This window comes from Dasypus novemcinctus, chromosome 14 (assembly GCF_030445035.2).
Source record: "Dasypus novemcinctus isolate mDasNov1 chromosome 14, mDasNov1.1.hap2, whole genome shotgun sequence".
In the NCBI taxonomy this organism is placed as follows: domain Eukaryota; kingdom Metazoa; phylum Chordata; class Mammalia; order Cingulata; family Dasypodidae; genus Dasypus; species Dasypus novemcinctus.
The window spans coordinates 47,891,361-47,903,719 of record NC_080686.1 but is presented as its reverse complement, the minus strand read 5'-3'; the positions used below and the strand labels follow the sequence as shown (position 1 = coordinate 47,903,719).

General features: G+C 40.5%; 1 protein-coding gene and 1 long non-coding RNA gene across 2 annotated transcripts in view; one reads left to right on the top strand and one right to left on the bottom strand.

Annotated features, from left to right (window-relative positions):
• E2F5 (E2F transcription factor 5) overlaps positions 1–2,391 on the bottom strand; it is a 42,403-nt gene extending 40,012 nt beyond the window's left edge. The window contains exon 1 of the mRNA XM_004474764.4: positions 2,164–2,391. Coding sequence (XP_004474821.1) covers positions 2,164–2,391 — 228 coding nt within the window. The remainder of the gene's footprint in view (positions 1–2,163) is intronic.
• Positions 2,392–2,437: 46 nt separating this feature from the next.
• On the top strand, positions 2,438–4,469 carry LOC131273273 (uncharacterized). The gene is made up of 2 exons (XR_009180442.2): positions 2,438–2,527; positions 3,169–4,469. It is a non-coding gene; the product is annotated as an uncharacterized lncRNA (long non-coding RNA).
• Positions 4,470–12,359: the final 7,890 nt, after the last annotated feature.

The following is a 12,359-nucleotide window of genomic DNA, read 5'->3' as shown; positions in this document are numbered from 1 at the left end:
TTATGAATAACTTATGCTAAAATACACCCCCTACCCAAAGTGAGTACATGTGGCTTTATAATTTCAAATTAAAGGAAACTTGTAGTTGTGTTAGTCCATCTTCAATATGTACTGTCAAAAATGTCTTAATTATCTTTTATTAAGATGCATAAGAAGAAAAATCATTGGACAGATTTCAATGAAAGATTTTTACATATAGGATTTACATGCATGTATGTAAATAAATGAAAAAATAAAATGTATTTTTCACATACGTATGCGAAAAAGAATGAACTCAAACTCTTCTTTAGGATTAGAAGTGGTTAATATAATGGGACCTAATGTTAAGACAAAAACCTTTGAATTTTAAGGTGAGTTCCAGGTCAATGAAACAATGTTGTTATGCAACACCAAATACTACGACTTCCGTAGAGGCATAAAATAGCCACAGAAAAAGCAGGAAGAAGCCAAAGAACTTAAAGTCAAGGAAAGGCAACTTTCCATCATATTCCAAGGGCAAGTTGAGGAAGAAACCCTGAAGGTTCTGCCCTCAGGGTTCAGTCTTATTTGGATGACCCCAAACTTCCCTGGCTGCTTTTACTAAAGGCATGGGCTACAGATGAATATCTATATTTTGAATGTAATTATGCACCTTGTATTTCACAACACCCCCTCTTTCTCTAATGACCTCATGGAATTCTTTAAACAGGATCCATTTTAACAGACTACAATTTAAAGACTATATATGCCATAAAACACTTTTAGGGAGGGAGGGAGAAATAGCTCATGGGGAAAAAAAAAAAAAGAAAGAGACAGAGACAGAGAAAGAACCAGCATTTCTAAAGGTGGGAGAATAGTTCCAGAAGTAAAATTTCAAAAAGAAGAGGGTAAAAACATACCCAATACAAAGTAAGTGCATAATGCTTCTTTTACATAAAGTAGAACAATTTAGATAATTTAATTCAATAAACACTTACTGAGTACTACTACATTTAGGGAACAGAGGGAGCGCGCTCTGGGCTACACCGAGGCAGAAGACATCAATTTGGTCCCTGAGTTTCTTCGGTCCCTACATTCAGAAAAGTACTGGAGGGCACGTTCCCGCTCAGATTCGGCTTCCCTGGCTTTGTGCACAATCCGGATCATCAACGTGACACCCTCAAGACACGTAAGGTCATCTGGGCACTCCCTGGATGCTAGGACCAATCCTCCCAGCAACACCAGATTTAGTGGGTGTGACGTCCAGGAGAGAGTGGTGTTTCAAGCTTTGGTTCTTAAACTCGGTGCGCCAGTAGAATTTTAATACAAGTGACCACAGTCTCTTTTTCCTCAGTGTTGTGGAATCCTTCCAAATCCTGCCTCGAACATAACCGTTCACTTGGTATGACCACACACAGCTCTCCACGCATGTTGTCTGAAAAATCTGAACTGTATCAAAAGGCGAAGCACACCTTCTCGTGAGGCGTGAAGCGCTTCCACTTCTTTGGGTGCAAATTATAAACATTCCCGTTTCGTGTGCTGGCAAATCTCATTTTTAGACCTCTAACAAGATGAATTAGTCACAAATATTCCCTCCTGATTATGAGGATGATGAAAACAAGTGCACAAGGAAGTGTTTTTATTACTATTTTAAAGACTTGAACGAGAGGGGTTTGAAGACAAGTTCACTTTTTTTTCTTTCATCCGGAAAAGGTAACAAAATCGCGCTCAATTTTTTTTTTTCTTTTTACAACGAGAATACGATTTCAACTAGAATCGCCTATTAAAACTATCAACTCCCCAAATTCGATCCCGAGGTGTCTCCTGGAAAAGCGCCCAGGTGTCCCCTGCTCTGTGCCACAGGTGGACGCGGCGCCGCAAGGGCACTCGGGCCCCCTGCGGTCCCTGAGCCCGGGGACGGCAGCCACGCGGGCGCGCTCGCGGTCCAGGGCCTCTTTGTCGAGAGCCGGCGCGGCCAGCGGATCCCATTGGTTCCGCGGCCGGTCGGGGCCATCCCGGCCCCTCGTCCCTCCCCCATCCCGGCGTCCTGGGCCCAGGCGCAGGCCACATGGCCCGGCTTCCGGGTTGCCGGATCCCCGCCGGGCACGTCCACCCCGCGCCGCCCGACCGCACGCGACGACGCGGGGCGCTGCTCCCCGGGCTGCGGGCTCCGAAGTCCGCCCCCGTCCCCGCCTCCGCGCTCACCGCTTTGAGATCTAGGACGCCGTCCTTGGCCTCCTGCAGGAGCGACACGAACTTGGTGGTGAGGAGCCCCAGGCTCTTCTCGTGCCTGCTGCTGCCGCCCCCGCCGCCTCCGAACTGCTGCGGCGGCTGAGGCGGCTGCGGCTGAGGCGGCTGCGGCTGCGGCCGCTGGCCCTGGCCCTGGCCCTGAGGCGCCTGCTGGCCCGAGCTCGCGGGCTCGGCCGCCGCCATCGCGTCGCGGCGCCGCGCAGGTCGGGCGCCGCGCACCACCGCTCGCCGTCCCCCCCGCCCGCGGCCACCTGCCGGGTGGGCTCCGCAGCTGCCGCTCGGCGAGAGCCCGACGAGGGTCGCGGGGTCCTGCAAACAGGTGCGCGGCGCCCACCAGACTCGGGGCCGCACAGCGCGCCGGGCCTCCGCCCCCTGCCCAAACCCCGGGGAGCGTGAACGAAGCCCACAGCCGAGGGGAGGGGGAGTGGAAGCGAGGAGAAGGGGCGGCGAGGGGGTGGGGAGCCGAGTTTAAATGGCAGGAAGTGACGCCGCGGCCGCCGTTGCTTGGAAACGCATTTTTCTGAGGAAGGAGGCGCTGGGGGTTGTGGGGGAGTGTGTGTTTCGCACTCGCCTCCTTGCTGCTGGCGAACTGGCCCTAGGGGAGGTGATCTCCCGCAGCAGTTTGGGAGGAAAGGAGAAGAAGAACTGGGCAGGAAATCACTATGCCCAATGATAATAAATGTCTGAGCTTTGAAGCTGGTAGGTTCTCCGTTTGTAGAACCAAACAAGTTTAGCCTAAAGTCACTTCTTTTCATTGGGCTGGTTTTTGCTGCCTTTGCTCATATTTCTCTTTTCGAGCTCTAGAATCGTTTCCATACATTTCAATAGCTTGGACCGAGTGCAGGGCTTTATTCCATAAATCACCTTTTAGGATTTGGAAAACGGGAAAATCAGAACCATGGAGTTTTAGGGTAGGCTTTATCCTCGTCTGCAATCATCAACAAACGCTTTGTTTCTTAGATGGAGAAACAGTGGTAAAGATGGAGAGGTTGTGAATTGCCCAAAGACTGGCCGCTAGTTGCTGGCGAAGATCGAACTCACCCTAGACCTCCTACGCCCAGAACAGTGTTCTTAATACATGATTAGAACCAAGTTGTACTGTATTAACTTAGGGTATTATGCAGGTTCTTGTGCTATAGTGACATCCCAAACCGTTGATGTAAACGCGATCACACACACAGTCTGATGGAAGAAAGTATTTTCCCCACCAGATTTAAAGACTCCTGAGAATCGGGACTAAATTTTTAATGACTTATAGTCATTATACATTTTGAACATAGTAGACAATATATATTGCATTTAGCAGTAAAATAAGAATGGAGAGTCATGAAAAAAGATTTTGAATAAAAATTAAATCAGAAAAAAAGATTTTGCTTAATTTAAAAATTTCAATAAACTAGCAAGAAAAGATCTCTGAAAAGAAATGAAATACTCCCACATGAGCATTAACTAGTAAAAGTGAGTCCACCAACTATTAAAAGAATGTTTCCCATTCACAGGCACAGAACTTTATTACTAGCCAGATAGCCTATATTTTAATGAAGGAATTATGTAAACAACTTTACAATTAAAACTCAAGTAAAACATGAAAATACTGGTCAATACAATAACATCTGAAGATTTTAAGCTGAGAATAGTTTTCTTTACGTGATTTGGCATCAAGTTTTGATAATTAGCTTTATGACCATTAGCCAGTGTGTTTCTTAAGGAGGTTTTAGTTTTAAGTTGAAGGAAGAACATTCAGCTATAGATACAGGTAGAGGAGTTGACAAAATTAAAATTATTTTAAAAGCTTATATTTATGTTGTATTACTTGATTTTAGTCATTTTTAGAGTAGTGGGTTCAAATAGATTAGCCATCATTTCAATTAGGCTTCAAAATATTATGTCTGTCTCAGGAAGTTAAAAATCACTTCCATCAGCAATTCCTAAACTTTAGGGGGAAACATCTGCTTTGTTTGTTAAAACTGTAGTTTCTTGGGTCCAACCTTAGAAATTAAATCAGCATTTGTGAAGGATTTGACCTTGGAATCTACATTTTCACAAACAGTTACAGGAAATTCCCATCATATATGTTCACTCATTGAGAAATAATGAATTACACAATGAAAAAATAGTGAAATAGACCTTTTTCCTAAAAACTGTTAAAGATCAGAGATTGATAACGCAAGTTGATTTATATTGCTGAAACTTTATGAGATTTCTGTAATTATTGAAGAAACTCAGTTTTAAAATCCAGAATAAAAATAACCTTTAAGATATGGTATTAGTCATTATATTCTAAGATATTACTCTGACTTTGTTTCTATATCCTTTGGGCTCTAAAGGAAACAGCTATCAAAAGGCTATCAGTTGGGGGGTGAGGTGGGGAGTGGGATATATGGAAACTTCATATTTTTTAATGTAACATTTTGTGTGATCTGTGTATCTTTTTAAAAAAGACAATTTTAAAAATTTGCTGAAAAGAAAAAGGCTATCAATTGTTAAACCAGTTCTTTGTGCCAATTCTTAGAAAAGCCTAGGAATTCTTTCCATCAAAACTCAGGGCTCACGCTTTATCAACAAGATTTTTTAAAAGATTTATTTTGTTTATTTCTCTCCACCCCACCCCCACCCCCATTGTCTGCTCTCTGTGTCCATTTGCTGTGTGTTCTTCTGCATCTGCTTGTATTGTCATGTGGCACCGGGGAAACCATCTCTTTTTTTGTTGTGTCATCTTGCTGCGTCAGCTCTCCGTGTGTGCAGCGCCACTCCTGGGTAGGCTGCGCTTTTTGCACATGGGGCGGCTCTCCTTGCAGGTCACACTCCTTGCACGTGGGGCACCCCAAAGTGGGGGAGCCCCTGCGTGGTACGGCACTCCTTGCATGGCAGCACTGCTCATGGGCCAGCTTACCACACGGATCAGGAGGCCCTGGGTATCGAACCCTGGACCCTCCATATGGTAGGCAGACGCTCTGTCAGTTGAGCCATGTCTGCTTCCCTATCAACAAGATTTAGGTAAGATTTTTCTAAACTTAATACTGTTGACCTGTGGAGTAATAAATGCAGGGCAATAGTTCTTGGTTAAATTCAGATTACACTAGACTAATTGGGCAGATACTATGTTCTCCTATGAAATTGCTTTTATGCTCCTGTTTATATTTACTTTATATTTTGCATTTTAGAAGTGCAGCTGCTTAGCCAGCTTAGGACTAGAAGGGGAGGACTTAAAATTTTTGAATCTAGGTGGCGGACTTGGCCCAGTGGTTAGGGCGTCCATCTACCACATGGGAGGTCTCCGGTTCAAACCCTGGGCCTCCTTGAACCGTGTGCAGCTGGCCCACGGGCAGTGCTGATGCGCGCAAGGAGTGCCCTGCCATGCAGGGGTGTCCCCCGCATAGGGGAGCCCCACGCGCAAGGAGTGCGCTCCATAAGGAGAGCTGCCTAGCACGAAAGAAAGTGCAGCCTGCCCAGGAATGGTGCCGCACACACGGAGAATTGACAAGAAGAAACACAGATTCCTGTGCCGCTGACAACAGAATCGGACAAAGAAGATGCAGCAAATAGACACAGAGAACAGACAACCGGGGTGGGGGGTGAGGGAAGGGGAGAAAAATAAATAAATAAATCTTCAAAAAAAATTTTTTTTGAATCTCACAGAACGATTTATTAGTCTTTGGCACATTAGGCTATGTTAGTGTATTATATTTGTAGAATTTCACATATGCTATTATTACAGGGGACCAGGATCAGTTTAAAATTGTAGTTAAGTATTTAAGAATATTCAATCAACTTTTATTTTGTTTGCTGATTATGGCTTACTATTTTTAAAATGCATTAGTCTATTCCATGGCTAATGACTGGATGAAACTTTCAGCTCTCAGTTCTCCTTTGAGCTAACTTCTATTTAAGACTGCCTACATCACCTTTATTACTTCATTGTTTTAGTTTGTTCTAAATTAGTGAAAGTAAAATTTGGCTTTCTATTTTTCCTCTCCAAAAATTACAACACACCATGTCTCTCTTCTTCACTTTTTAGGTTAAAAAATAATAAATAAATATCTTAGTTTAAAAGATAATTTTTAAAGATTATCAATCCTCGCATGATAAACAACATTTTCCTTTGCCTACCCACAACCTATGTGGTACAGTATGATAAATAATGCAAAGCTCTTCAGAAGTTTGTACCCTGTTAGTAGAAATAGGAAATGCAGATTACATTTAAACATACATAGAAATATAATTTCCACACATTGTAGCAATTTTAAATTTTATTTAAATTTTACATAAAATATTTACCTGATTGTTTTGTCAATGTAGCTTACAGAAAGGACATATATGAAAAAGATGGTATGACATTAAGATGTAGTTGCCTCCAAAGAAACTTGAAGAGTGGTATTAAGAATTCCAATTCTCATTTTCATTGTTATTGCTTTTGAAATGACACATGGTATCTAAATTTAAGATGTAGAAACTATAATATTCAAATGTAATTGTAAGAAATCCAAATTTGTTATAACAAAAAATTGAACTGGTAAGTTTCTATCTACTTATGCTTTAACAGTCCTCTAGAAGTTTCTATCTTCTTATGCTTTAACAGTCCTCTGACTACCCTTGTAGTAAAAGGGAAGGCAAATTTTGGTCAAACATTTACTGAAGCTGTATGCCATTTAGACCTTCCTAAAAAACCAAGTTGCTCAGCAAACACTCCCACTGGCAACACTGTTGATAACACCATTTCTTTAAGATTTTACTACAATAAAGCTCCTTATCACTAAACTGCCAAAGCATAAGATGACAGCTTGTCCAGATAATGAGGCATCACACAAAGACCCACTGTTTACCATACCATGCCCAAGTTAAAAACACAAATTACAGTGCCCTGAGATGCAACCCTTTGGCAAATAAGAACCTATGTCAATTGAAGTTCAAAAAATCTGGATTTATGACAAAGAAGGAGTGATAGTAAAAAAAAAAAAAAAAAAAAAAAAAAGGGAAACGGACTTTGGCCCAGTGGTTAGGGCGTCCGTCTACCACATGGGAGGTCCGCGGTTCAAACCCCGGGCCTCCTCGACCCGTGTGGAGCTGGCCATGCGCAGTGCTGATGCGCGCAAGGAGTGCCGTGCCACGCAAGGGTGTCCCCCGCGTGGGGGAGCCCCCACGCGCAAGGAGTGTGCCCGTGAGGAAAGCCGCCCAGCGTGAAAAGAAAAGTGCAGCCTGCCCAGGAATGGCGCCGCCCACACTTCCTGTGCCGCTGACGACAACAGAAGCGGACAAAGAAACAAAAGCAGACAAAGAAACAAGACGCAACAAATAGACACCAAGAACAGACAACCAGGGGAGAGGGGAAATTAAATAAATAAATAAATCTTTTTAAAAAAAAAAAAAAAAAAAAGAATATAACAAGGCTAAATTTCTAAAAAAAAAAAAAAAAAAAAAGTGCAGGGAGAAGGTGTAGCTCAGTGGTTTGAGCACCTGCTTCCCATGTACAAGGTCCTCAGTTTAAACCCTGGTACCTACTGAAAAAAAAAAAGGATAATTTGTTGCATGATGTATGTAACCTACTCTCAAATGTTTAGAAAGTAGAAAGAAAAGAGAATGATATAACAAATGTGGCAAAATGTTAAAAGTTGGTAATTCTGGGTATCTGGGTATGGAGTATATTGAAGTCATCTGTCTCAGTTTTAAATTTTTTCAACTCTTCTCTGAGTTTGAAATTAAGCAAAAATTAAAAGTTTAAAAGATAATTTCTTGCCATTATAGTCCTCACACCATTCAATTCTTGTAAACTGCCAGAAAACCAATTACCAAGAGTGAAAAATAAAGCACTCAAGATAAATGGTGTTATGTGAGAATTGTCTAACCTTAACAAATGTCCCATTATATTGTGTCCTATGTAATAAACTATTTTACTTATGAAGTCTATTTATATAATTATATTTATGCTATTAAGATACTAAAGAACTTATTCAGACTTATCAGTATATATCTTCCAACTAAGCCATGTTAGCCTTATCTATTACCAAATAAAATGATATTTGCTTTTTAGAGTCTCTGAAAAAGATGCTTTATAAAGATTAAAAAGATGGAAGAACTGAAATATTACCATTGGACACTCTCCTCAGTCAGTAGACAATACAGTAATTTATCTGTCTTTTCTAACGTGTGATTCTCATACCACTAGCTGTACATGGGATGATTTTAGCTGATACATGGTAAAACAATTTTTATTTTAATACTTGCATGATTAATTTAATGTGGATTAGAAAAAATAAAAAACAAATATAACCAGAACATTAGGCCAGTGACCTCATTTATATTATTTATGTTGTAACTAAAAGAGGTAATTAATTTCTTAAAATATGTCAAATTTAGGAAAATAAGAAACTAGTGTGAATGGCCTGAAGATATGGTGAAAATCATGAAGATACTAATGATGCCATAATAAATTTTAAATGCATCCATTTATTCAATGACCATCATCAGTTGAAGTTTGGTAAGCACTTATTATTTAGCTCACAGGAAGGAAAATATTTTAATTTGTAGACATTAGCTGATTATGCATCTCTAAGAATTGCCATTCAAACTTGAGAATCTTTATGGGAGTTCTATCAGCATAGAGAGCAAGCACACAGGTTTTATAGGTTCAATAAGTTTATAAAATAATAGGTGGTATATGCCTACATTGTTAACACTGAAAATAAAGTCTTTCCAAGATTTAAAAATGTAAACCAATATTCTCTTCATCACTGTCCAGAAGAAAAGTATGCCAATTAAGAAGCTCACCTGAAAGGATTAAAAACTATGAAAAGAAGTAAAGATATAGTCTCCATCTCCTACCACATAATTTTTCACAATGAACCATACTTTTAAGAAAACAGAGTAAGTAGAATCTAAACAATAAGGCAGGTACATTACCAACCAAACACAGTGGTATATAGATAAAAGTGAAAACCTGGCTTACAACAACAACAAAGCCACTGGAAATGGTGGCACCCAAAAGTACAGACTATGGCAAGGTGAGAGAAATCATACATCCACAAAGTGTGTAGAAATCATCCTTTATATGCAATGTCGCCAAGCTGTAACTGAGATCCTGGAAAGAGTTCAAAGATTCTTATATTAAACCTAGGCTCCAAATTCTCAAGGCTGTAGGAAAAAAAACATTTCTTTAGGTTTAAATAAAAAAATACAAGAGTTTGATAAAATGAAAAAAAGCCAACTTCATTTACAAATAGCATGCTTACTAAAATCTACGTGTATATGAACAGACTATAATTTGTATCCTTCTTAAAGGAAGATAAAAATTTAGTCTAATTATAGATTTAACAACTATACTTCATTTATCTCTTCCAAAACCTAGTAAAAGGGTGAGAAACTAGAAGAGTCATGCAAAGAAAGTGGAGAGAAATGATGCTGTGTATCACTGTAGGAAAAGAGCATTTTGACTTGGTGAGTCTCCCATGAGACATGACAAACTGATCCCCTAGAATTCACTTGGTATATATATCAAACCAGAGTGGGTGTCCACTATTGGAAGGTGTATTAGTCAGTCAGTCAAAGGGGTGCTGGTACAAAATACCAGAAATCTGTTAGCTTTTATAAACGGTATTTATTTGGGGTAGAAGCTTACAGTTACCAGGCTATAAAGCATAAGTGACTTCCCTCACCAAAGTCCGTTGCCACGTGTTGGAGCAAGATGGCTATCAACTTCTGCCAAAAGTTTGACCTTCCTGAGTTCCTCTCTTCCCAAGGCTTTGTTTCCCAGAGGGAACATGGGTATCTGCCTTGCTCTCTCCACAAAGCCAGCCGTAGACTATCAGGCTACTGGTTCTGTCTCTCTCTTCCTGGGGCTTGAATCTCTCTGGGCTCAGCTGCTCTGCTCCTCTCTCCACAAGGACAGCTGTAAACTCTCAAGTGAATGGCTCATTTCTCTTCCCGAGGTCTCTGCCATGTCAAACAGAACCTTCTCTTTCTTCATGTATCTGCTTCTCCTGCGTATTTACTTACTGGGCTCCAGGATTAAAACTCCAAACTCCCTTCTCTGTGGTTTCATAGTGCCTACCCACCAAGGAGGTGGGGACTGGACATCCTACTGATGTGGCCTAATCAAAGCCTGAAACATTATTTAATCAAATAAAAGTGAAACCTCCAGATCCAATATAATCAAATATGCCCAGAGGAACAAACCAGTTTACAAACATAATCCAATATCTAGTTTTGGAATTCATAACCATTATCAAACTATCACAGGTTTCTTATTATCTCTTCAAAAAATGAATATATCCTCAATAAGATCCTGAGGTAAAGGACAGGGAGGTTGGTTGTTTTGTTTGTTCTGATTCTAGCTTTTTTTTCCATTAGTTGTAATAGGCTTGTGTTTATTTTGCTATGTAGGTGGGTATCTGTGTGCTTGATTCAGTAGATCTTCTGGGAGGTGAAATATTTGTTAAGGGGCTCTAGGAATGACAAGGTATGATCTATTTGATGGGAAGCCATTAGGTCAGACTGTAAATCAATACTTATATTGGTGTAGTAATAAATATTGAGAATATCAGCATGACTGAGCCATAACATAAGAACACAGATCCTCGGTACACTGAAACAGCCGTCTTAGATTTCTATTCTCCAGAGCATGCACTTGGACAAAAATGGTGCTTGCATCCACGTAATGCAATGTATAGACACAAAGATTTTAATAAAACTTAGTTAGCTTCTCTTTTCTCCTTTGATCATTTTAATTCAAGTAATAATATCAGATATTCTAAAAGACTTTTCTTTCTTTTCCCACCAATTTTATTAAGTAGCAGCAATATTCTATCTCTAAGAAAAGAAATAGAGGAGGTAATTGGGAACAACCATTAGTGTTCTCTATTTCTTATAGCTCCTTTATAATTGTGGTTATATATCAAGAAATTTGCCATTTTAACCATTTTTAAGTGTACAATTCAGCGTCATTAATTACTTTTACAATGTTGTGATCCCATCACCATCTTCTATTACAAAAAATTTTTTCATCAAAACAGAAAGGCTTTGTCTATTCTATTCCATTGGTCTGTATTTCCATCCTTATGCCCATACCACATTGTTTTGGTTACTGTACCTTCCTGTTGAGTTTTGAAAGAGGGTCCTGTGAGTCCTCCAACTTTTTTTCCCCCTGATATTGTTTTGGTATTCAGGGTCTCTTGAGATCCCATATGAATTGATGAGGAGTTCTTCCATTTCTGCAATAAAGGCTGTTGGAATTCTGATTGGGATTGTGTTGAATCTGTAAATTGCTTTGGGTAGTACTCTCTCTTAACAATATTGTCTTCCCATCCATGAGCATGGGATGTCTTTCCATTTCTTTAGGTTTTCTTTTACTTCTTTTTATTTACTTATTTCTCCCCCTTCCCCTCCTCCCACCCTGCTGTTTTTGCTGTCTGCATAGTCTTCTCTTCTCATTTTCTCTCCTCTAGGATTCACCAGGATTTGATCCTGGAGACCTCTGATGGGGACAGAGGTTCCCACTCAATTGTGCCACCTCAGTTCCTGGTTTTTGCTGTGCTTCATCTTGACTCTCCCTGTCTCTCTTGTGATGTGGCATCATCTTGCTGCATGACTCACTTGCGTAGGGCACTGGCTCACCCTGCATGCACTTGTGTGGGCACTGGCCCGCCGTGCAGGCATGCTTTCTCTCCTTTTTCACCATGAGGCACCAGGGATTGAACCCAGGCCCTCCCATATGGTAGGCAGAAGCTCTATCACTTGAGCCACATCTGCTTCCCTCTTTAAAATCTTTAGACCTGCTTTAATTTCTTCCAGCAATGTTTTGTAGTTTTCAGTGTACAAGTCTTTCACCTCCTTGGTTAAGTTATTCCTAGGTAATTTGTTCTTTTGGGTGTTATTCTATATGGACTTGTTTCCTTTTTGGATGATTCATTGCAGGTGTATAGAAACACAGGTAATTTTCGTGTGTTGATTTTGTAGGCTGCAACATTGCTGAATTCACTTACCAGCTATAGTAGTTTTGGGGTGAATTTTTTTTTGGATTTTTGTATACATAGGGTCATATCATCTGCAAATAGAGAATTCTACTTCTTCCTTTCCAATTTAGAGACACTTCTTTTACTTAAATGCTCTGGTTAGAATTTCCAGTAAAGCTCTTCGCCATCCTCCTTGCTCCTCGGTGT